Source organism: Salmo salar, chromosome ssa06 (genome assembly GCF_905237065.1).
Source record: "Salmo salar chromosome ssa06, Ssal_v3.1, whole genome shotgun sequence".
Lineage (NCBI taxonomy): Eukaryota > Metazoa > Chordata > Actinopteri > Salmoniformes > Salmonidae > Salmo > Salmo salar.
This window is the reverse complement of record NC_059447.1, coordinates 28,637,976-28,663,834: the sequence shown is the minus strand read 5'-3', so window position 1 is coordinate 28,663,834 and position 25,859 is coordinate 28,637,976. Positions and strand designations below refer to the sequence as shown.

Genomic DNA, 25,859 nt, shown 5'->3' with positions numbered 1-25,859 from the left:
AGGATGAAACAGACTTGTGGAGTTTTACAATGATGTCAAGCAAAGAGGCACTGAGTTTGAAGGAAGGCCTTGAAATACATCCACGGGTAGACCTCCAATTGACTTAAATGATGTCAATTAGCCTAACAGAAACCTCTAAAGCCATGACATCATTTTCTGGAATTTTCCAAGCTGTTTAAAGGTACAGTCAACTTAGTGTATGTAAAATTCTGACCCACTGGAATTGTGACACAGTGAATTATAAGTGAAATCTGTCTGTAAACAATTGTTGGAAAAATGACTTGTGTCATGCACAAAGTAGATGTCCTAACCGACTTGCCAAAACTATAGTTTATTAACAAGGAATTTGTGGTGTGGTTGGAAAACAAGTTTTAATGACTCCAACCTAAATGCATGTAAACTTCAACTGTACGTACAGTCGTGGCCAAAAGTTTTGAGAATGACACAAATATTAATTTTCACGAAGTCTGCTGCCTCAGTTTGTATGATGGCAATTTGCATATACTCCAGAATGTTATGACGAGTGATCAGACAAATTGCAATTAATTGCAAAGTCCCTCTTTGCCATGCAAATGAACTGAATCCCCCAAAAACATTTCCACTGCATTTCAGCTCTGCCACAAAAGGACCAGCTGACATCATGTCAGTGATTCTCTTGTTAACACAGGTGTGAGTGTTGACGAGGACAAGGCTGGAGATCACTCTGTCATGCTGATTGAGTTTGAATAACAGACTGGAAGCGTCAGTTTGTCAGTAGGGCTCAGGTCAGACGCTGTAGTGTTGGGCTAGATTATATCCCCTGTTATTACTAGGCTGTAACAGAGGGGGTAACAGAGGTCAACCATCTCTCCATCTCTCTCTCTCTCTCTCTCTCTCTCTCTCTCTCTCTCTCTCTCTCTGTGTCGCCCCCCCTGTTGGATTGGGGAACAGAGTAGAGGTTAACCATCTCTCTCTCTCTGTGTCGCCCCCCCCCCTGTTGGATCGGGGAACAGAGTAGAGGTGAACTTTCTGGATATGTTAATGTTCTCGTTGTCATGCATGCGCCCATAAATGTTTAAAAGCCCTGCGGGTATGGTGCTGGAATCCATGTCTTGAAGTTTCCCCCTGTTTGTTACGAGAGAGAGGAGCGATGTGCTGATTGAGTTCGAATAACAGACTGGAAGCTTCAAAAGGAGGGTGGTGCTTGGAATCATTGTTCTTTCTCTGTCAACCATGCTTACCTGCAAGGAAACATGTGGCGTCATCATTGCTTTGCACAAAAAGGGCTTCACAGGCAAGGATATTGCTGCCAGTAAGATTGCACCTAAATCAACCATTTATCGGATCATCAAGAACTTCAAGGAGAGCAGTTCAATTGTTGTGAAGAAGGCTTCAGGGCGCCCAAGAAAGTCCAGCAAGCACCAGGACCGTCTCCTAAAGTTGATTCAGCTGCGGGATCGGGGAACCACCAGTAGAGAGCTTGCTCAGGAATGGCAGCAGGCAGATGTGATTGCATCTGCACACACAGTGAGGCGAAGACTTTTGGAGGATGGCCTGGTGTCAAGAAGGGCAGCAAAGAAGCCACTTCTCTCCAGGAAAAACATCAGGGACAGACTGATATTCTACAAAAGGTACAGTGATTGGACTGCTGAGGGCTGGGGTAAAGTCATTTTCTCTGATGACTCCCCTTACCGATTCTTTGGGGCATCCGGAAAAAAGCTTGTCCGGAGAAGACAAAGTGAGCGCTACCATCAGTCCTGTGTCATGCCAAAAGTAAAGCATCCTGAGACCATCCATGTGTGGGGTTGCTTCTCAGCCAAGGGAGTGGGCTCACTCACAATCTTGCCTAAGAACACAGCCATGAATAAAGAATGGTACCAACACATCCTCCGAGAGTAACTTCACCCAACCATCCAGGAACAGTTTGGTGATGAACAATGCCTTTTCCAGCATGATGGAGCACCTTGCCATAGGGTAAAAGTGATAACTAAGTGGTTTGGGGAACAAAACATCGATATTTTGGGTCCATGTCCAGGAAACTCCCCAGACCTTAATCCCATTGAGAACTTGTGGTCAATCCTCAAGAGGCGGGTGGACAAACAAAAACCCACAAATTCTGACAAACTCCAAGCGTTGATTATGCAAGAATGTGCTGCCATCAGTCAGGATGTGGCCTAGAAGTTAATTGACAGCATGCCAGTGCGGATTGCAGAGGTCTTGAAAAAGAAGGGTCAACACTGCAAATATTGACTCTTTGCATCAACTTCATGTAATTGTCAATAAAAGCCTTTGACACTTATGAAACGCTTGTAATTATACTTCAGTATTCCATAGTAACATCTGACAAAAATATCAAAAGACACTGAAGCAGCAAACTTTGTGGAAATTAATATTTGCCTCATTCTCAAAACTTTTGGCCACGACTGTACATTATGGCCTTTCTCTTGCATTTCAAAGATGATGGTACAAAAAAAATACAAAAAAACGCATGTTTTTTTCTTTGTATTATCTTTAACCAGGTCTAATGTGTTATTCTCCAAAATTCTTTTCACATTTCCACAAACTTCAAAGTGTTTCCTTTCAAATAGTATCAAGAATATCCTTGCTTCAGGTCCTGAGCTACAAGTAGTTAGATTTGGGTATGTCATTTTAGGCGAAATTTGGAAAAAAGGGGCGGATCCTTAAGAGGTTTTTAATCACATAAAAGTTGGGCGGTTGCGGATGGGTTATTAACAATTGCGGGAGTGTACGGGTGAACGAACAGCTGACCTGCACACCACTTGTACTTATTGTAGCAATACGCATGCCCCGCACACCAACATTAAAGATTTCTACTTTTTCAGACATCTATTTCCTGTGTTTGACGGGTGTAAAACCCCATTTGTCACTTAAATTTCCTTGGATTGATTGCTTTCGTTTTACTCTGGTGACTTTTTCCCACTCTTGCTTGTGCCATTCGTTTTTCCCTGTTAACGTAACCACCGCGGAAATGTTTGTATTGACCTGTGAAACACACTCTGGTGATGCTGAAATGGGTTCAATGTTATACATTGGCTTTACGTTGCATCTATAAAAAAGCTAACGCTTTGTTAAGCACCATCTCGACAGTTGCATCCCAAGAAAGATAACTGTATCATTGTGGGTGTGGATATTTTTGTGCAATTTAAAAAAATGAATGAATTAATGCAGTGTAAATATTTACACATGTGATGCGCTAAAATAAAAGCAACTAGAGAAAAGGAACACTCGGACTATAGTGATATTATGTATGATCTCAAGAACAATGTAAAGAATGCATTGATCGGTGTGATCTAGAGACATGCGTTTTGATTTTAAATGCATTTTTGATTGCGGCCCTGTTCCTACCCTTTATATCTTTATATAAATGTATTGATGTATGCAAATACACCCAGTGTATGTATGCAACTGAGGCACATCCAATGATATTTTTTATCACCATTTTCTTTTTTAAATGCGTGATGTACAAAAAAAAAGTACATTTTGTTCACAATACCTAAGTGCTCATTAGACTTCCATATGTCTATTTAACATTCCCATAAGTTAGCAAGGGTCGGCAAAATTGTTAAAAGGTTTAAAAATATATATATAACAGTTGGACAATGAATGAAGATACTCCAAACATTTAGAAATGTTTAATCAAATCAGATATTGTTCAGACATTTTGGTGGGAAATCAGGTATTCAATTTATTGCAAAATGTCTAATTTTTTTTTCTTATAATGTATTCATATACATGGAGTATACAAAACATGACAGACTATCCAGGTGAACGCCATGATCTCTTACTGATGTCACTTGTTTAATCCACTTCAAATGTGTAGATGAAGTGGAGGAGACAGGTTAAAGAAGGATTTTTAAGCCTTGAGACATGGATTGCTGTGTCCATTCAGAGTGTGAATGGGCAAGACAAAAGATGGAACGAGGTATGTCCATTTCTGGGTCCCAATGTTTATAATGAATTTGGATATTGTCTTTCTATTCTCTTGTCCCATTGATGGGGGTGAATGTATTGTTTTTTAATCTGTTTGTGAGGTAATTGTAAATTATGATAGACATGTCCCATATTTAGGGCCTAGTAGAATGTCTTTACAGTTGGTTTGTGAGTGTACCTAGTGAGTACTCACTTTGTGACTTGACCTATCCCTTGCTCAGGTTGATGATGGCAATATAGTGGCTGTTCCTATATCAGTTTGAAATGCATGTAGTGTCACGCATGAGCATGAACCTCTGCTCTCTTCTGATGTAAAGGTAGAGTCTGAATCATTTGGACATAGCTGTCTTTTCCCCCAGCTTCGGATACGTTTTACCTTACTGTTTTGTGATGTAAAATGACATGGTATCACCAATATGTAGGTGTTCTTCCATTACTTTCCTGTATAATTTCACGTTTTAAGCATTGAAGTTGTTTAAACATGTTTTTAGTTTGACAGTGGACACTAACACTAAATGGACATTAAACCAATAGTGAATGGTTCAGTCATGATTATTGAACAATGCTCAAATGTGGTGGTGCATTATTTCATTGTTGTCAAATTTCCCTTTGACACGTGTAGCTGTGTCTCTGGAGTAGAAGCCCCGCCCTTTCACTATTCTGTCTGTTTCAATGGCCGAATCTAGAGGTTTATTACCTTATTTGGACCAATAGAATCCATCCACATCCCAGTACGAAAAAAGACACGCGACAAGTTCGAGAAAGCCCCGCAAATGTTTTCAATAGTCGTCTGTGTGAACTGCCATTTAAATGAACAATAAATCAAAGAGTATAGATCACATATATATTACAGATGAATATTTTGATACATCAACAAAAATAAGAACATTTTCGAGCTACCTTGTATGCTGCATATAAGTTGATTCAAAGGAGAAAAACAAATCACATGGTTCATGCATAGTTATAAAATTGTAGCATCTGCGTTCTGCCAGCACTGTTTTATATGAATGGTATAGTAGCTACAAGCTCAGGCATATCCGTTGAGGGCTCTTAATGAACCACTGAGGTCTTTGAGACAGCTTGTTTTCTGACGTCTCTCAATGAAAACAACTACACTCCGGTATCCTTTCCACCGGGAAAACTGTCTGAATGGGATGCCTTTGACAGAACCTGGATCGGGACAGGAGTAACGTTTGCTAGTACGAGAGACCTGCAATTAAGGACATATATTCCGGATTCAACACTATACTGCGACAGCTGGATTGACAACAATGGTGGATTTTGTTAATTGCTAGCTAACAACCAACCCACCAATCTAACGTTGTCTAACTAACGTTAGCTAGCTAGCTAACAGGCACATTTAGCTAAATCTTTGAAGAGGAACCACAGACTGATCTGTAGTCACATTAGCAACTGTCTGCCCAGTTAGTTGAACGTTACAGCGTCACAATTTCCGGGCTTGTGATATCTGGGATTGTGGAGCGGGACGTTGCTTTGAGGGGTACGGGGATCGGATCTGTATCGGTTTCCATACCCGGACAGCTAGAGGACAGCATGGCTGCAGGAAAGGGAGCGGGGAAGCCCTCGCTTTTGCAGAACGATCGTGTACGATTCATTGTCTGTTTCCTCGGAGTCTTCGTTTGTTATTTTTACTATGGCATATTACAAGAGACAATGTAAGTCGTTTTCTGGTCTGACATCCGAGCGACATCATTGATTTCAAAACAGGCTCTTGATGCACATTGCTTTTATTGGCTGTTTCTTTGTGCACATATGTTAGTTGCTGATGCTATAGTGCAACAAGTTCATGTCATTATTGAATGTAGGCGAGCCAACTCTACAAAGCTGAAAATGTTCAAAAAACTATATCCCTATGGCATAAGCTTTCTACATACTGTAGATATGTCTTGAATGGTATGTCACTCAAGGGTGAGGAATCTCATCTTGTTTCCAGTGATGATTTGTATCTGTAGTCAACCAGAGCAGACTACTAGTACCTCACACTGCTCTCTCATTCTCTTTTTATAGCCTACAGATACTCCACAGTTTAACAAATAATTCCCTTGCTGAATATCAAGGCCTGTGTGTTGTGTGTCACACCTGTCTTATATGTGTAATAAGAAGTGGATTAACTCTGGATTAACATGAGTGGTTGCACTGATGAATTGTCATAATGCTGTTTGTCTGATATACCCAGTACCCGAGGACAATATGGTGAGGGGGAGAAGAAGGAGAAGTTTGTTTATGCCACAACGCTGGTATTCATCCAATGCATCATCAATGCTGGGTTTGCCAAGATCTGTGAGTAAGCCACACATAGTCATCAGTCATGGCCTTTCACCTTCTGCCCAACACAGTCATCTCCAACATGTCTTTCCCCCCGTGGGTGTTTCAATGGTCTGTCGGTGTTGAATCTCCATGTATTATAGATGTCTCTTCTCTGCCTCCTCCCCATTTAGTGATTCAGTTTTTTGAGGGTTCCAGACCAGACCACACCAAGAGCTGGCTCTATGGAGTGTGTTCCCTGTCTTATCTTGGAGCCATGGTATCCAGCAACTCTGCCCTACAGTATGTCAACTACCCCACACAGGTCAGTCTTATCCCTCAGCCCATACAGTGCCTCGCTGTCATCATCATCATTTGTGATATTTTAGGATTCTAATATCTAAACATCCTCTCTATTGTTGTCACAGGTGTTGGGGAAGTCTTGTAAGCCCATCCCAGGTAGGTGTAATAATTATATTATTGCTCATCCTGACCCCACTCTCAACACCTGAATATGTAATAAACAAGTCGTATGCAGCCTTTGGCTTGGTGACCAGGGCAGGTCTGAGGGGTTAGTTTGCCTTATTGTATTGCAGGGCCTCTTACTGCAGCATTGTGTCATGTTTCAGTGTCAGCCAGACTCCCTTATCTGCATTTCCAATGCCATTTTTAAAGTTGCAATATGTAACTTTTTGGGCGACCGAACCAAATTCACATTGAAATATGAGTTATAGATTTGTCATTCTCATTGCAAGCCAGTCTAAGAAGCGGTGTATCTGTTCTATGTGCACTATTTCTATCCTTCCCGTTCTTAAGTTTTGTTTTTGCATCTTTTACTTTCGGTTTTGTATGGTACAATGATTATTTACACTATACGTGGCTTGTTTTGTCACATACACTGAAATTTGACAAACTATTTGAATTTTAGCAACCAGGAAATATCTGTGTGATTTCTGAGTATTGCACCCTTTTTAAACTACACATCCCATCAGCCCTTCCAAACTCAGTGTCCCTGTTTAATGAACATACATTCTATTTGCATGCACCTGCTGTGAGTCTCTGACTCCTCATGTAGACTACCCTATGACTGCAAGTGTCATGCTAACAATAAGTACAGGAGCCTAGTCTTCTGTCCTGCCCAGTATGTTGCAATATGTAAACACTGTCTAAGGTTAGTGTGTTCTATAGTAATACACTGACCAGTCTTATCCCTTGAGCACGTGCAGCCCATTAATCTACATAACCATGGTTTTTACCCCCTGACTGAATTGTCTTTCTATGTGCACATCAACCTAATAGACCAGTGATGGCTGCTGCTGATAACCACCCCTCGCATCCCTTTGCCTTTGGTTCCACAGTGATGATTCTGGGTGTATTTGTACTGAGGAAGAAATACCCACTGGCCAAGTACCTGTGTGTGCTGTTGATCGTCAGCGGGGTGGCCCTGTTCCTCTATAAACCCAACAAGAGTGTCACTTCCACAGAATCTGCTTTTGGCTTCGGGGAGATCCTGTTGGTGAGTGTAACTGTCCTCATCTGCCTGTGGTATTATCTCTGTGACCTGGTCAGTGTTTCTCTGTGTGTGTCTCTGCCTATATGTGTATTTGCTGTCTGTGCCTCTGTGGGTTTGTAAATGTGACCTTCTCTCTCCCTGTATCCTAGCTGCTATCTCTGACCATGGACGGTTTGACTGGTGTGGCCCAGGACCACATGAGGAGTCTCTTCCAGACCAGTGCCAACCACATGATGCTCAACATCAACATGTGGTCCACCCTGGTGCTGGGACTAGGTGAGACACCTGTTTCCCCTCACTAGTGTGAAAATATACACTTTGTCTGATCTCTCTGCTTTGTGTTTCTTCTGTATCTCTGCCAGCTCCACGTCTCTACTAAATACACCATTATTTATTCAATAAAATATCTTCATCTCAGATCTTCCTTCTCAGTCTAAGTGTCCCAATCTCATGCTTTTCTACAGCCTTACTTTTATCAGAAACCCTTTCTTCGGTTTTGGCCAAAGCAGTCCCCACTTCCCCAGTTCTATTCAACCCAATCAAACTGCTGTTACTGCTCTGTACCAGTAGGGGGAGCCCTTAATCCACTGTTGATTTTGAGTTTGGAACAGGCATTTTCACCATAAAGTCATGGAACCAAATCTCAGCATGGGTTTGATTCCAAAAGAATTAAAGTAATTAATTGACTTCTCCCCCCATTTGTAGCAGAAGAAAAGGCTAACCAATCCTATAACTTGAGATAAAAAAAATAAGAATCAAGCAGCCTAGTTAAATAAAGGTTAAATAAAAATTTTAAAAAAATTAAAAAGCAATTGTTACATGCAGGATAAAATAAATCAATTTATGCTGAATTGTGTCACTTTCAGTAAATTATCCCATGTGTTTTTCTTTCAGGGGTGTTGTGGACAGGTGAGGTATGGGACTTCCTGAGCTTCACAGACCGTCACCCCAGCATCTTCTGGAACATCCTTTTGTTTGGAATAACTAGTGCTTTAGGCCAGGTGGGTCTCACATGGGTGTGACTGTGTGTGTTAAAAGGAAAACATTTCCATGTCTGCAAATCACATTATACATTTTAATTGGTTCACATGCGTGTGATTCTTATGGATAAGTGCCAGTATGTGATTTACAGTGGTCTTTCGTTATTTTGCTCTCATTTTCATTGCAGAGGGTCTTTTATAGTAACAGTCATTCACTCCTCTTCCCCTCTTAGACCTTCATCTTCATGACTGTGGTGTACTTCGGCCCTCTCACCTGCTCCATCGTCACTACCACACGGAAGTTCTTTACCATCCTGGGCTCTGTCCTTCTGTTCGGCAACGTCCTCAACACCATGCAGTGGGTCGGCACTATCCTGGTGTTCCTTGGTGAGTAACAACATTAACTTGTTAACTCTTAATATCTCTCTGATGTTGTGACTATCTCTCTGTTTCAATCTCTCTCTCTCTCTCTCTCTCACACTCGCCATCTCCCTCCACCATGTGCTCCTGTGTCTGTAGTAACTTTATGCTTCACCTCATAGTTGAAATACTGAGCTGCTCTTCAGCTGCTTATGGAAATGTTCCATTAGAGCTCAGAGGCCTCAACTAGTAGTGACGTCTCTTTTTGGTTGATGAGGTGACTAAACACCTCTACTGTCTTAATTGTATCATGTGCTTTCTCATTTAAGGTCTCGGGTTTGATGCCAAATTTGGCAAGACACCAAAGAAGACCACACACTAAGGAACCTGGAATATGTGTCATGCAAAACTGACAAACTGAAAGTCCAGTGGACAGAAATCCATATCTCTCTGATTTTCTTACCACATCCTGCCAAGGCAGTACACCTACATACACTTAGTCATTGTTAGTTACCATATTTTTTTTATTTTATTTTACATAATCATGAAAGAAGCCCCTATGTTTTCAAACGTCCCCATTCTCCTGAACCTACTAAGAGAGACAAGCATCATCTACTTAGACCACATCCACATGAAGAGGAAATGGGGCAGAATGAGATGGGTGGGCAGAGGAAAGATGACAACATGCATGTCAAATCCCTTGTGGTTGTTGAGGCTGCTCCTCCCTTTGGACTACATCTAAACCACACAGGCCTATGAATCTAAGCTCCAAGATTTACCTCATGAACTCGTCACCAAGGAATGCCTGGTTTTCACTGGTATTTGTAACTGTAGTAAAGAAATTGGTTACAGAAAAACACCCTAATAAACGAGTCGATTGACTTGTCAGTTAGTAGAAGTTTTCCAAGTAAAACTCTATTATCAGATCTCAAGTTGTTGAGACCTGCACAAGATTCTGAAAGTTGACATGCTGTAGATGAGGAGTTTGAAAACTTCCATGTAGTTGACTCGGGATGTTAGTCTTCATTTCCATTATTATCTTGGCAGACAACTAGCCTCTCTGTATTATGGAAATAATAAACATAAAATACTGTAAATGAACCAATTTGTTTATGATACTGATGTCCAGTCTGACAGCTAAATGTTGCTGCTTTTTAAAAATACAAGTAGGATATTCCATAAACTACATAGTAAAAGGGAAACCATAATATGGTATCAGCCTATCTATACAGTGAGGGGAAAAAGTATTTGATCCCATGCTGATTTTGTACGTTTGCCCACGGACAAAGAAATGAGCAGTCTTTAATTTTAATGGTAGGTTTATTTGAACAGTGAGAGACAGAATAACAACAAAAAAATGCAGAAAAACACATATCAAAAATGTTATAAATTGATTTGCATTTTAATGAGGGAAATAAGTATTTGACCCCCTCTCAATCAGAGACCTACACAAGGCTGGAATGGGCTACAAGACCATCTCCAAGCAGCTTGGTGAGAAGTTGACAACAGTTGGTGCGATTATTCGCAAGCGGAAGAAACACAAAAGAACTGTCAATCTCCCTCGGCCTGGGGCTCCATGTAAGATCTCACCTTGTGGAGTTGCAATGATCATGAGAACGGTGAGGAATCAGCCCAGACCTACACGGGAGGATCTTGTCAATGATCTCAAGGCAGCTGGGACCATAGTCACCAAGAAAACAATTGGTAACACACTACGCCGTGAAGGACTGAAATCCTGCAGCACCCGCAAGGTCCCCCTGCTCAAGAAATCACATATACATGCCCGTCTGAAGTTTGCCAATGAACATCTGAATGATTCAGAGGACAACTGGGTGAAAGTGTTGCGGTCAGATGAGACCAAAATGGAACTCTTTGGCATCAACTCAACTCGCATGTTTGGAGGAGGAGGAATGCTGCCTATGACCCCAAGAACACCATCCCCACCATCAAACATGGAGGTGGAAACATTATGCTTTGGGGGTGTTTTTCTGCTAAGGGGACAGGACAACTTCACTGCATCAAAGGGACGATGGACGGGGCCATGTACCGTCAAATCTTGGTTGAGAACCTCCTTCCCTTAGCTAGGGCATTGAAAATGGGTCGTGGATGGGCATTCCAGCATGACAGTGACCCAAAACACACGGCCAAGGCAACAAAGGAGTGGCTCAAGAAGAAGCACATTAAGGTCCTGGAGTGACCTAGCCAGTCTCCAGACCTTAATCCCATAGAAAATCTGTGGAGGGAGCTGAAGTTTCGAGTTGCCAAATGTCAGCCTCGAAACCTTAATGACCTGGAGAAGATCTGCAAAGAGGAGTGGGACAAAATCCCTCCTGAGATGTGTGCAAACCTGGTGGCCAACTACAAGACACGTCTGACCTCTGTGATTGCCAACAAGGGTTTTGCCACCAAGTACTAAGTCATGTTTTGCAGAGGGGTCAAATACTTATTTCCCTCATTAAAATGCAAATCATTTTATAACATTTTTGACATGCTTTTTTCTGGATTTTTTTGTTGTTATTCTGTCTCTCACTGTTCAAATAAACCTACCAATAAAATGATAGACTGCTAATTTCTTTGTCATTGGGCAAAACTACAAAATCAGCAGGGGATCAAATACTTTTTTCCTCCACTGTATGTTTAATAAATTGCTCTTATTGAAAGTTTTGGCCAAATTGGATGAAAATCTGCCAACGTATAATTATTTTCCAGAGAATTAAAACCAGATGAAATTAAACAGAAGGAGTCATGATTTGGCTTGAATCTGTGTTTTGATATGACAATTAAACATGTTTTCCATGGTTCTAGGATTGTAACACCAGGCTGACAATGACCTAGTTCTTTCTCAAAATTATAAATGTATCATGTAAGCATGTCATGGGAGTGCATTTGTTTTACATAATACTGAAAGACTTTTGGAAGGTTTGTTCGTTGTAGTCTATCAAATTAGGTCTACTTCACTGGTTGGAACGTTCCCACACAGCATCATAGACAGGCTGTGCAGAAACTCTTATGAGATGTTAATGACCAATTTTCAGTGAAAATACAATTCAGAGGAAACTAACGTTGGTAGATGTTGGCGAGGCAATCTGATTAACAGGGTGAGCTGCAGGACGCTGGCAGAGCACACAGAAAACTAAATTGTCCAGCCCACTGTTTGGGCAAGCCATCCCGAGGTCCTGCTGATAGAGACAGATGAATTACAACACGTAGTGTGAGGATGCTGTTCTCTGATGTAGCATCACCCTTATAATATACAAGAATGCTGTCAAATAGCAATAGTTCAACAGAACTATACTGTTTTACAGCCCTCTTCGTTCAACACCAAAGGACCTGATGGTGCAGTGGTTTGGACGCAGGTTTGTGTCCCGGTCGGCTACCCAACAAAATTGCTGTGTTGTTATCAGAAGTGGGATGATGTCGTTGTCCGCTTCCTAGGGGATAGTGTTGCATCCCACCTAGTTTAGAGCTTCCGACAGCTAGGCATAGTGGCTCAGGTATTGGATGAACAAGGGTTAGTTTGAGTCAAGCTTGGTCTACCCCTGAAGACGCTGGAGTATCATTACTGAAAGTACTGTAGGTGTGTGAGACAGAGTCAAGTGAAAGTAATCTGACATCCCTCTACAAATATTCTCCCATGAATGCTTCTGTTGTATGACTGGTGGGATTCATCTTCAAACCTACTGAGGCCCTGTTCAAATACTTTGAAAAAGCATCCTTCCTTATTCCCTTCCTTGAAGTAAGCTAATCAGTGATGGAATATAATCAGATATAATTGGACTGGTAAAAGCTTTAGTAGGTTGAGGTACTTTATTTACTGCCAGATGACAAACATATTATGTGGTGGGATGAACTAAACCTTCTCTGCCTACTGGTTGAAAATGAAAATAAAACTGCAGTGTAAAATGTTGTACTTTGTTGAGAAGGAGGAGAGGAATGGAGACTTTGATCAAGGGAGAAGGAAAGTGAGTCCCTTGAGAGGATAAAAACGAGATGTATGTTAGGAGAAGTACACTGTTATCACATGGAGGCATATTTTTGGAATATGGTGGAATTATGGAGGGAAAGAGAGGTGTCGGATGAAGAGAGTGAGGGTGGCAGAGGGTGAGATTGAATCTGATGGTGAAAAAAAGGGAGATGGTAGGTCGAAGAAGGCTGGTGGCAAGTGAAAACAGAGTGAGCCATACACTGGATCCAGTTCTGGAGATGAAATGGAAGTGAGTAGTAGATCTGCGCCAGCACAGAAGGATAGGCCTATGAGTGACATATGCTTCAGTTAGATTGGCTTCTTAAAGTTTATATCAATGGTTATCAACCACGGCGATGGAACATAAGTCACAGAAAATAGAGTTTCTGGTGGCAGCTGCATTGAAATATTTGGGTGTAGGAGAATTTACTTCAGAAGAGTTACAGGGTGTGTTGAGTGGTGGTGTCCAGATAGGGTTTTAAATATTGGAATTGGGTGTTGGGTTTATAATGGTTAGATTACAGTTTTTTCTTCATATTATTGTATTTAATTTTGTTCCGAAAAGTATAAAGGGATTTAGACCCGAGCGTAGTTAGTGGCAGTATTGCAACATAAATATGAATGATGTCAACCGCCGTTAAACCACACCGAAGAAGAAGAACGAGTTGAGGACTCAAGGGCGTGAGGAATCTCCACAGATAGAACAATGAGACAGATATTTCACCGGATGTATAAATGTGAAGCATCCGGTTGGCGTTTCCACTCACTGCCAAATATGGTGACGAGAGGAAGCTTAGCGGCCGGCAGTGGGAGAAGATTGGACTTTGGCCGAGATTCTGCAAATTTTCTCATCGCTGAAACATTTTATCTCCATACAGGTTTCTGTTTCCAAAACTAGAATCTGTAGACTTTACCCTTTGCCAAAGTAAAAAAAAAGAAGCATTGTTTAGGAGCGCAAGGGCGAATGGATCTCACTGGCTCGTGCTTTGCTCCCACCTCCTTGCTTGTTCGACCCACTATGATTCGTTCATCTGCTCCCATTGGAAACGACAGACTGTGGTCTATCTTGGGTTAGTTATAAGAATCATTGATATCTCTGAAACGCGTCTGAAAATACGCTCAGTTCCTGCCTGGCAAGGCCTACATTAATCCGGTTATTGCTGTACAAATTGGGAGAAGTAAACCCTCACAATGCTGAGCACAGTTAGCCGGCAACTTAAAAGCCACCCAGCAGTAAGTACATGTGAAATCGGGGAGTTTGCTAAATCGTATAGATTATTTGGGGGGGATTTGCGTCGTGCTAACGTTAACTTCGAAGCTAACCACATTCGATTTTTAATACGTTACTCGTTTCCCCCAAATGTCGCCTTTTTGTCATGTATTGTTTCGTGTTTGGAAAAAGACAAGATTGAATATAACGATATGGTGTTTACTGCATTGATCGTTGATTGACAAGTGGTGGCATTTACCACAGACCTAAACGGCCCTGTTTGCTAACTAGTTAGCTAGTTGGCGCCAGTGTGGGTTATGTACTTGAAAGGGCAAGGTCTTTAAAATAATTGAATGTATAGTTACTATTATTTAAACTTTTTAAGTGGCTGTCCAAGGGAGGGAGCGAGCGTGTTTAGCTAGATGGTTAGTTGCTGGAATTGTGACCTGCCAAAAAAGGCCTCAACTCAGTCAAGGACGAGGCGGTTAACCGAGGACATAACGTTAGTATACCAGTGTCACAGAACGACCTAGTGTAGTGGCCCTTTCTTGAAAAAGGTTAACTAGCTATGAAAGTACTTTTTATTTGGTGGAAATCGGGTAACTGTGGTCTCGGGACTTTGGCGAAAGTATTTTTTGGGGGAGGAAAGCAATCCAGTTTACAAAATATTTTTTATAGACGACCCTCCTCGGTCCTGCCATTATGCTCCTGAAGTTGCCGGAAATAGGCTACACCAGTGGCCGGGAGTCTTTTTCATGTGGAGTGCCAATTTACAATTTATCTAACCAGTTATGTTTTTCATCAAATCAAAATCAAATATATTTATATAGCCCTTCTTACATCAGCTGATATCTCAAAGTGCTGTACAGAAACCCAGCCTAAAACCCCAAACAGCAAGCAATGCAGGTGTAGAAGCACGGTGGCTAGGAAAAACTCCCTAGAAAGGCCGAAACCTAGAGAGGAACCAGGCTATGAGGGGAGGCCAGTCCTCTTCTGGCTGTGCCGGGTGGAGATTATAACAGAACATGGCCAAGATGTTAAAATGTTCATAAATGACCAGCATGGTCAAATAATAGTAATCATAGTGAACAGGTCAGGGTTCCATAGCCGCAGGCAGAACAGTTGAAACTGGAGCAGCAGCACGGCCAGGTGAACTGGGGACAACAAGGAGTTATCATGCCAGGTGGTCCTGAGGCATGGTCCTAGGGCTCAGGTCCTCCGGGGGAGAGCGAGAGAGAAAGAAAGAAAGAATTAGAGAGAGCATACTTAAATTCACACAGGACACTGGATAAGACAGGAGAAATACTCCAGATATAACAGACTGACCCTAGCCCCCCGACACAAACTACTGCAGCATAAATACTGGAGGCTGAGACAGGAGGGGTCAGGAGACACTGTGGCCCCGTCCGCTGATACCCCCGGACAAGGCCAAACAGGCAGGATATAACCCCACCCACTTTGCCACTTCATGCACATTTTCGTGGAACAGTTTAATTTCCATTACAATAATGTATTTTTTAGTATTGCCAACTTGGTAAAAAGAATCAATGTAAAGCCAACAAATAACATTGCAAGTAAATAATATCCTGATAAAAATAAATATCCTATAAATAACATTGGCTATGCATGGAGGTTTGTTCATTTCATGTTCTTCAATAGTTAATCTCTCTACTCCATCTGCAACGAACTTGAAACATTGTATTAACTGGGTCTGGCCCACAGTTTGCACTGGCAACTGTATCAACTCTTATTGGTCCTCAGAGTTTAATGAGCCACTGGACCAGAGCATTACTTTTATATTTTCATGCTGAGGCTCGGTGGTTATCGTAAGTGAGCAAGCTGGAAAGATTCTTTGAATACAGTGAGGAACTATTGTCATTCTCAATGGATGTAAAGTAAAGACTGACTTGCTGTTTGAGGAAGAAGAAAAATACTTTGAGGAGCTCCACAGCTCATTAGTGGTGGTGAGTTAAGACCATCAGTAATACTATCGGACATCCCCAAATGGGCACATTCATACATTTGCGTGTAGGCCAGATAGCCTAGATTTACTTCTGTGTAATCAGGTGTGCCTCCTTACTCAACATCGACAGGAGCGCTCCGAACAAAATACAATGACTAAATTGACAAAACTTGTAAATGGAATGAAATAAGTGTAGCATAAATTGTGAGCTCTGCAAATGTGTTCGCTCCGACAATGAGAATAATAATAATAATATATAGAATTAGCATAAATTACTGTAAACAAACGTATCTTAGAAATGGTGGGAATGAACCGTATATGTACCACTGGTCATGTATGTAATGGTGACTTGATGGACACCATTACAAACCAATTCACACAATGAATTTATGAAACAATGAATGCACACGAATTGGCGGGAGAGAGCAGATTCTGGAGAGATGCAAACGTTGTACATCTAAGCCACACTTACCTTCTTCACGCAACATTTTTTAATTATACCTAAGACACATTTTCTTCACACACACTGTAGGCCTAAGGAATACTCTCACAATCAGCTTCAGGTCCAAAGCAGTAGTCATTTATGGAAAACCAATGGAATTTCACTTGTTTTCAAAATGTTCTCAAATACCCTCACGGCACCCTTGCGTTGCCGATGCTCATCTTAGTATGATGGACTGTGCCATCCCCAGCGGCCTCCGCAATGGATTAGTCCACTGAGACGGGCACGAATCAGACAGGAGTCTACTGTGCCATGAAAAATAAAAAATGTATCGACCAAACAATCGCTCAGTTGACTGAATGGGGTCAGCCCTATGATAGCCATATTTCCCTTGATTGCCACCTTACCCTGTCCTCTATTGTTCCCCCTAACTCTTTTCTATTCCCTCCAGCTGGTCCCCCTCTTCATCTTCATCGGTGGTGGGACGGTTATGTCTGGGGCGTATCTCTTGCGCCTGGCAATGGGACCCCATGTCAGGTAAGGGTCCTTGTAAAACACGCCACTAATAAGGCTCCAGTCCAAATGGAAACCGTCTGAAATGAGAACCGCATAGGAACTGGATTGACCTTGAGTGTTTTGATGTAACTTTAGCAAAAGTTAGTCGTAAGTCAGACACCGGTGTCAATTTCAATGTGCAAGACGGGTATATTGCTATTAGTTAAACTTTTCATTTCAATATGTATGTTGTCTGTAGTTGGAATCGTAATGGCAACCCCGAGCCATGGAACAAGACGGAACCCACACATCAGCACAAGGTAGGTCAATCACTTGCAGGATGATCCGTTATGTCTGGATAAATATATCACAATGGTCAGTGCATTAAACTTGGTCCCTGCTGCACATGGTAGTGAGCAGAGGTTGTACAGCGCAGTGAGGGAACATGTTAATGTAGTGGCTTGAGCCAAAAATGTCATTGAGCTGTCGTCTGATTCCACTCATCCCATAGTTTAATTAATTATACACTATAATCCTGTTAGTTTAGTAAGTCATCTGATCAGCCAATCTAATTGTCAGTCACAACAACAAAGCAAGTTTGACACTGACTGAATAACAAACCTGGGAATGATTCAGAAAGTAAAGGCAGATTTTTGCTTAGAATATCTACTGTTATTCATCAATATTTAATCTCTGATGGTCTTTTCCTTAATCTTTATTGTTCTTTCATTTCATTCATAGTTTTACTCGGTGAACATGGACTACAGCAAGCTGAAGAAAGAGGGTCCTGACTTCTAAACTCTTCTGCTGGACCAAAGGCTTGAGGAAAGAAATGACTTATATCTAACACTGATGTCCCTTACACCTGTAACTTGAAACCAGTGGATGCAAAGAGGCTAAACCGCACAAGTTCCGTCCCCTTTGACCTTTTAACCATCTCTTTTTTTCCCCCTCATACCTCATGGTTGTGCAGCAATAAAGTTAAGGAGTATTTTCTCCTGTGTACAGAGAAAATTATGTCTGTATTTCTTTGTAGTCGGTGTTAAGGGGTTCAGGACTGATTTTAATCCTAAAACATAATATTCTGGTACCACATTATAGGTTTGTTGTGGTTTGAAATAATGAAGTTAGTCATTTGTTTCCCCACACTGACTTGACTCAATATTTTGCTCTTGGTTTTTGCCTCATGCCACCTTTTGTCTTCCTTGCCCTCCTTTTCCACCTGGCGGCTTTGTCTGCATACATGTATATCATAATACGCTTGACTATGGTCCAGTGTAATTTACAGTATGACAACATGCTCGGTACTGCATATGCTCACCCACAAGTTATCAGATGAGCCGTTGATAGATCTTCACATGGTCTGACCATCTGTTCAAGCTGCACTGCACTGTTGTCTGAAGGTCTGCAATCACTCACTGACTAAAACCAGGCAGGTGGGAGTAAAGGATAACAGACTGTAAAGGTTGGCATTGTATTAGCAACCAATAAAGCAATGATAATGTTCCCGAGAGTAATTAACGGAGCAGATAAAAGCGGGTTCTCAGGGAGACTGGTGCGGAGGTGTTTCTCCTAGAATGTCATGGCTCTGCCTGATGAGTTTGTGAATGTCATCAGGTCACACTGCATCTCTCAGGCTGGGAAAACTCTGAAAAGGATGTGCAGCCAACACAACACTGGAAATGTCAAGGATGGCTTCACATTGGAATAAAATGCCACATATAAGAACTTCCCCCACCCTCTTAAAGGTTGGGACAGGCTTTGTCTCCAATACAATAATTGTTTTAGTTGAGAGATGAAACGTTTTCCTTCACAACTTTAATTTGTTTTACAAAGAACCCCTTCGATTATGCTGAAATATTCAGGTTGTAGAAAACTAATCTGAAGACTACTTTCTGTGCTTTATCAGAGACCACTGTAATTGGGGCCATGAGTATTTTTTCTGACCGTGAGACCTCTGCTTAGTCATACAAACTATTGTCACAATATAAAATTGGATATATATTATTGGTCCTCTTTATTACGTGGTGACGGCTCCCTAGAACTTGAAGAACAGACAATAGTGAGAAACCGGCTGTATAAAGAAAAGTTTGCATGAATTCTTCAAGGGTCCTGGCTCACCTTAACCACTGGACAGCATTTTTACCGTTTTTCACATGACACCTGACCTCTTGGTCACATCGGCCAGCAACACCAAAGACTAGCAATACACTGTCCATCCAGAATTTACATGTTTTTTTATTTAACGAGGCAAGTCAGTTAAGAACAAATTCTTATTTACAATGACAGCCTACCGGGGGACAGTGGGTTAACTGCCTTGTTCAGGGGCAGAGCAACAGATTTTTACCTTGTCAGCTCCGTTAGTTGATCCAGCAACCTTTTGGTTACTGGCCCAACGCTCTAACCACTAGGCTACCTGCCGCCCCATATACCTATCCCCTGCTTCATATTTTCTGACAATCTGAGTAGGTACTTGGAATGCTTCCACCACAGTTTGTGTGTGTGCAAGTTTATGTGTGTGCACACAGGTACTAATTACATATTTACATTGTGTACTTTATGCTATGCAGACAAAGATCATTTTTTATTTATCGTACCAGTCAAAAGTTTGGACACATCTACTCATTTAAGGGTTTTAATTTATTTGTACTATTTCTACATTGTAAAATAATAGTGAAGAAAAATAATCAAAACTATGAAATAACACATGGAATCATTTAGTAACCAAAAAAGTGTAGCCACCCTTTGCCTTGATGACAGCTTTGCACACTCTTGGAATTCTCTCAACCAGCTTCACCTGGAATGCTCCTTGGTAATGACATTATTTCATATGTGTTATTTCATAGTTTGGATGTCTTCACTATTATTCTATAATGTAGAAAATATTAACAATAAAGAAAAACACTTGATTGAGTAGGTGTGTCCAAACTTTTGACTGGTACTGCATGTCTGTACTCGATAGACATTAGCTCTGTCACACAGGCATGTTTAGGTTACATTGCAGTTTAGCCTGGTATAATGTATAACTAACTGGATGGCACTCAGCATTTGATGCCAATCCCAGACACCCAGGCAATCTGAGTCACATGTTAATATATGCATGCACACACAGGCTAGCAGGGTTTCAATAACAGCATGCACAATACAGAGATCTTTCTCCATGTTTGGTGAGTAGTGAATCTGAAGGTATTACGAATCGGTGGTTTCACTGGTAAACACAGCAACACTGTGGTCACATAGTTGACATGCCACCAGCCCACTTTCATTAGTTTTCAGCTTCAATATACAACAGCAATAATTCTGCAATGCCCCCCTCCCTCCCTTGCTCATTCCCCCAACATCACTGTGGTTCACAGAGTTCAACCGCAATTTCAAATCTGAAGTAAACATGACATTTAGTCTTCTGATATTAATCATGTTTTCTTTGACAATTTATAACCCATTAAGGCAAAGAGCCGGGGTTTCTATCTTTACCAGAACAGTCACTGCTCTCTCTCTGGCTATATGAATGTTTACCCAGGATCATAGCATTCTTAGTAGAAGGATCCTCTGGTAAATCTGGGATATGAATATCTTATATTAGATATATTTGCCGAGATATTTAGAGATTTAGATGGCTTCAGCGCTCTGTGCTGTGTATTATTATTCAATTAAAACAATGAAGAATAGGAATCATGAGGTGGATTTTAATGATAAACTGTACAGTATATCAAGATTTATTGCACTACCAATTAGGTTTGACAGGCAGCAGGTGACCCCTCACACCTACAGCTGTGTCGTACCGACCCCAGTGTATAACACCAACGACACACCCTCATCTGACACGCACTGTGTGGTGATGACAGGTGGCAGGGGCTGCTAAAGGGGAAACCAGGCTCATGACTGAGTTACAGGCTGATGGTGCTAAAACCTGATTAAATTAGAGTGATGGATATGCTCATGTGTTGACAGCCCTCTCTGTCTCCAGAACTGTGGTTTCACAGGCACACTACACACCCAGACCAGAAACAGCTGTAGTTTACCACTCCGTACATGATCACTCTCATAGTCACCTTCTAAATACCTGTCTTCCTTTGGCCGAGTTTCGTTCATTCCGAGAGAAAAGGGGCGAGGTTGTGGAGAGGTCATCTTAGCTATATTTTTCCTGTCGAAACAAAAGTTTGGCTCTTTCTCTGCTCCTTTTCTCCCACTGATCACTATCGTTCTTCCTCTGCCATCATTTTGTTATCTAATAAAACTCAATCATGCACAGACAAACCCATAGGCATGCACATGCACAGACAAACCCATAGGCATGCACATGCACAGACAAACCCATAGGCATGCACATGCACAGACAAACCCATAGGCATGCACATGCACAGAGTGAAGTCAATGCTGTTGTATACCAAGACAATCACATTGATCCTAGGGCTCCTTCACTCCCTCTGACAAAGTGCCATTTGCTGCAGACACCCAGAAAGGTCAGGGCTGTCCATGTAGTTTTGAGTGATAGATTGAGTAAGGACACTGCAATTTAACAGCCAATTCAAAGGAAATACCATTGGAATGAATCAGGGACTGTGCTGGAGTCTAAGGTGCCTAGTCACTTTGGAAACATTTCCTGATTCTGAAGTTAAAGGTCAGCTACTGTCTGTGTGTTATCAACACCTTTACTCAGAGGGGTAAGATACAATAGGAGAATATAGAAAACAAAAAAACACAACACATAAACATCTATATCCAAGTTCTTATCATCCATGGCATCTGTGTGTTGATTGAAATCTAATCTAATCTTTTCTTCAACCGTGGAAAGAAAGCAGGTCAAAATTTAAATAGCTGAAAATAGAACATCTGGCTGGGCCTTGTCAGTCACCGGTGCGTAATGAAATATGGAAATGAGGGCGCTCTTCAAAGAGATGCGGGCCTTCCGTGCCGTCTTGGGTCTCCAGCAGGCCCCTCAACAGCCCTGGTAGAACCCCGCCCCCCTGAAACACACGGTGCATTTTCAGGTGCTGTGGCCCAAGCCACCAGTGCTGCCAGCTCGTTAGCGCTTGCAGACTGGCAAGGCTGGCAGGTGGCATCATTAAACTTCAAACCCACTTTCGACCTGGGGTTCAGCCGCAAGGAGACCGCCCGCTCACACGCTTGCCAGCAGCTGATTAGCGCCACACCACCACCCAACACCCAACACACCTTACCCCCCTCTGCTACCATCACCAGCCCAAATAGAAAGCACCCTGTCTCTGGCCAAGCATAATATCTTTATCAATAACACCAGTCTGTCTTCCTTTTGTTGTCCCCAACATCACTCTTCTCTTTTCTTCTCCTCCACTGAAGGCTGACGGCATGTCTTCCCCTGGCAATTTCCTCTGTGATTGAGTCATGAATGATAATGGCCTTGTCTGTCTTGATAGTAGGAAACTGGTGAGAGAGACGGATCATATGTCTTTGTAGGCAGCCTTTGTATTTTCATTGCCAAATTGTAGAATCATCGATGTATTTTTATATTTTGTGTAGTGGTTCAACCTATGGACGACAGGATCCATTTCCACATGTTCTACTTTATTACCACAATATCTAAGAGTGACCAGAAATCCTGTGAGTCTTTCAAACTTCTACTTCGAGGTCCACATTATCTCGCCATCCATTCAGAACCCAACAGGATGTGTCACTGACCTCCCATCATGACATGCAAAGCCCCAGAGTGTTGTCAGGGATCTGTGGCCCTCCCATTGGCCCCCCTGGTCAATCTACGTAGCACAGTCTGTCACTCTAACAGCCAGAGCCTTGAGGAGGTACAGTCTATAATTTTAAGACCCAGTCAGATTCCCTCAGTCCTGTCTCTTAATATAAATCACAGACATTTCAGTTGGGACTCTTTCTTTAATGCTGAGAGGGAGCTTTTGCCAACTGTACCTTTTTAACTGGACAGAAGAAGATCTGATAATATGCTCCAAAAGCACCCCCGGGAGATGTAAGGACTGCTGTGAGGAGAAACAACAGTTTTGCTGCTGTAAGACGATAAGAAAAGGGGCCTTACTCATAATTCAGATCTGTAGCTAATGAACACAGACACCCACACAACTGAGGCAGACTTCAGGAGAAACTGGAACAGGACTGAACCAAAATGTCCTCTGACGGGGAGGGAGACAGATGTAGGTCTAAGGAAGCCCTAGAGTAAAAAATAAACACATTTACAAATATGTGTAACTTGTTTCTCCATCTGCAAGGGAAACAGTTTCCAGTTTTTAGATTGTTATCTTTTATGCCACGTTGCTATCTTGGTACCAGTAATTAGTGTCCAGGACATGAACACAAACAAATGAGCATGAGGCTAATAGGAAGACCAGTAGATCAAGCAACATTTGCTTGTTTATGTCTTATAACACTCCACTCTGTATAGCTGTAAAGATCTTCTCCATTGATTTGCCACATGAGCAGTAGCACAGAGATCACACAGTTACTCTCATCAACTTCACAGCCTTGGGGCTTTGACACAATCCAGTGAACCCACAGTGAATCACACAGTGCACACAAGCCACACGTACAAAGAAGTCATAGGGGACCACAGACAGAAATGTTCCACTGCCTTATTGCAGAGGATTGCTGGGTATGTTACTGTAGCTCTCAACATGACCGCTGATGAAAATGAATGTACATTCATACACATTCTGTGAGTTTGGGTGAAAAGCATAGGCCTCCGAAGATATACAGCACTCTTCTCTAATAGGAGTACAGTCGTGGCCAAAAGTTTTGAGAATGACACAAATATTAATTTTCACAAAGTCTGCTGCCTCAGTTTGTATGATGGCAATTTACATATAATCCAGAATGTTATGAAGAGTGATCAGATGAATTGCAATTAATTGCAAAGTCCCTCTTTGCCATGCAAATGAACTGAATCCCAAAAAACATTTCCTCTGCATTTCAGCCCTGCCACAAAAGGACCAGCTGACATCATGTCAGTGATTCTCTCATTAACACAGGTGTGAGTGTTGATGAGGACAAGGCTGGAGATCACTCTGTCATGCTGACTGAGTTCGAATAACAGACTGGAAGCTTCAAAAGGAGGGTGGTGCTTGGAATCATTGTTCTTCCTCTGTCAACCATGCTTACCTGCAAGGAAACACGTGCCGTCATCATTGCTTTGCACAAAAAGGGCTTCACAGGCAAGGATAATGCTGCCAGTAAGATTGCACCTAAATCAACCATTTATCGGATCATCAAGAACTTCAAGGAGAGCGGTTCAATTGTTGTGAAGAAGGCTTCATGGCGCCCAAGAAAGTCCAGCAAGCACCAGGACCGTCTCCAAAAGTTGATTCAGCTGCGGGATCGGGGAACCACCAGTAGAGAGTTTGCTCAGGAATGGCAGCAGGCAGGTGTGAGTGCATCTGCACGCACAGTGAGGCAAAGACTTTTGGAGGATGGCCTGGTGTCAAGAAGGGCAGCAAAGAAGCCACTTATCTCCAGGAAAAACATCAGGGACAGACTGATATTCTGCAAAAGGTACAGGGATTGGACTGCTGAGGACTGGGGTAAAGTCATTTTCTCTGATGAATCCCCTTTCCGATTGTTTGGGGCATCCGGAAAAAAGCTTGTCCGGAGAAGACAAGGTGAACGCTACCATCAGTCCTGTGTCATGCCAACAGTAAAGCATCCTGAGACCATCCATGTGTGGGGTTGCTTCTCAGCCAAGGAAGTGGGCTCACTCACAATTTTGCCTAAGAACACAGCCATGAATAAAGAATGGTACCAACACATCCTCCGAGAGCAACTTCTCCCAACCATCCAGGAACAGTTTGGTGATGAACAATGCCTTTTCCAGCATGATGGAGCACCTTGCCATAAGGCAAAAGTGATAACTAAGTGGTTCGGGGAACAAAACATAGATATTTTGGGTCCATATCCAGGAAACTCCCCAGACCTTAATCCCATTGAGAACTTGTGGTCAATCCTCAAGAGGCGGGTGGACAAACAAAAACCCACAAATTCTGACAAACTCCAAGCGTTGATTATGCAAGAACGGGCTGCCATCAGTCAGGATGTGGCCCAGAAGTTAATTGACAGCATGCCAGGGCAGATTGCAGAGGTCTTGAAAAAGAAGGGTCAACACTGCAAATATTGACTCTTTGCATCAACTTCATGTAATTGTCAATAAAAGTCTTTGACACTTATGAAATGCTTGTAATTATACTTCAGTATTCCATAGTAACATCTGATAAAAATATCTAAAGACACTGAAGCAGCAAACTTTGTGGAAATTAATATTTATGTAATTCTCAAAACTTTTGGCCACGACTGTACATGCAACATGGTATTCATCTTCATCACAATTATTTCTCTCTCTGCAATGTTGGGAAGGGCCTGTCAGTAAGCATTTCACTGCTAGTGTACACTTGTTGTCTACGAAACATGTGACAAATAATATTTCATTTGAATTCACAGATTGCTTTGACAGAATAATTGATTTGTTGTTAGAGTGAGTGTGTGTGTGTGTGTGTGTGTGTGTGTGTGTGTGGCAGCAGAGGTGAGCACTAGGCAGGGCGACCCCTCTCTGTAAGCGGTTGACCCCCGGGGTTGGGCATGGCCACCATGTTCCCCTGGCTGCTGGCCCTCATCCAGAGCAGTCAGAATGGTGGAGCAGCGCGAGGACTGGAGCAGAATCTTCGGACTCCATCTGTCGCCTTCTCCACAGTCACAGCAGAGCAGAGGGAGACAGAGAGAGCCACAGACAGGCGTGCCCACCCCCACCAGC

The 25,859-nt window shown here is 42.1% G+C and overlaps 2 protein-coding genes across 2 annotated transcripts; both read left to right on the top strand.

Annotated features, from left to right (window-relative positions):
- The first annotated feature begins 4,956 nt into the window (after window positions 1–4,956).
- Window positions 4,957–10,149, top strand: LOC106601597 (solute carrier family 35 member B1). Its single transcript, XM_014193928.2, has 9 exons — window positions 4,957–5,606; window positions 6,128–6,231; window positions 6,390–6,520; window positions 6,624–6,654; window positions 7,554–7,711; window positions 7,858–7,984; window positions 8,603–8,709; window positions 8,922–9,075; window positions 9,378–10,149. Exons 1-9 carry the CDS (start codon window positions 5,485–5,487, stop codon window positions 9,428–9,430), a joined length of 987 nt encoding a protein of 328 aa, XP_014049403.1. The 5' UTR covers window positions 4,957–5,484; the 3' UTR covers window positions 9,431–10,149.
- A 3,965-nt stretch (window positions 10,150–14,114) lies between these two features.
- On the top strand, window positions 14,115–18,132 carry ndua4 (NADH dehydrogenase 1 alpha subcomplex subunit 4; the record flags this gene model as incomplete). The annotated part of the gene is given in 4 exon segments (NM_001146612.1): window positions 14,115–14,245; window positions 17,079–17,164; window positions 17,382–17,442; window positions 17,864–18,132. Coding segments are annotated over 4 exon segments (246 nt in total). The 3' UTR covers window positions 17,921–18,132.
- Window positions 18,133–25,859: the final 7,727 nt, after the last annotated feature.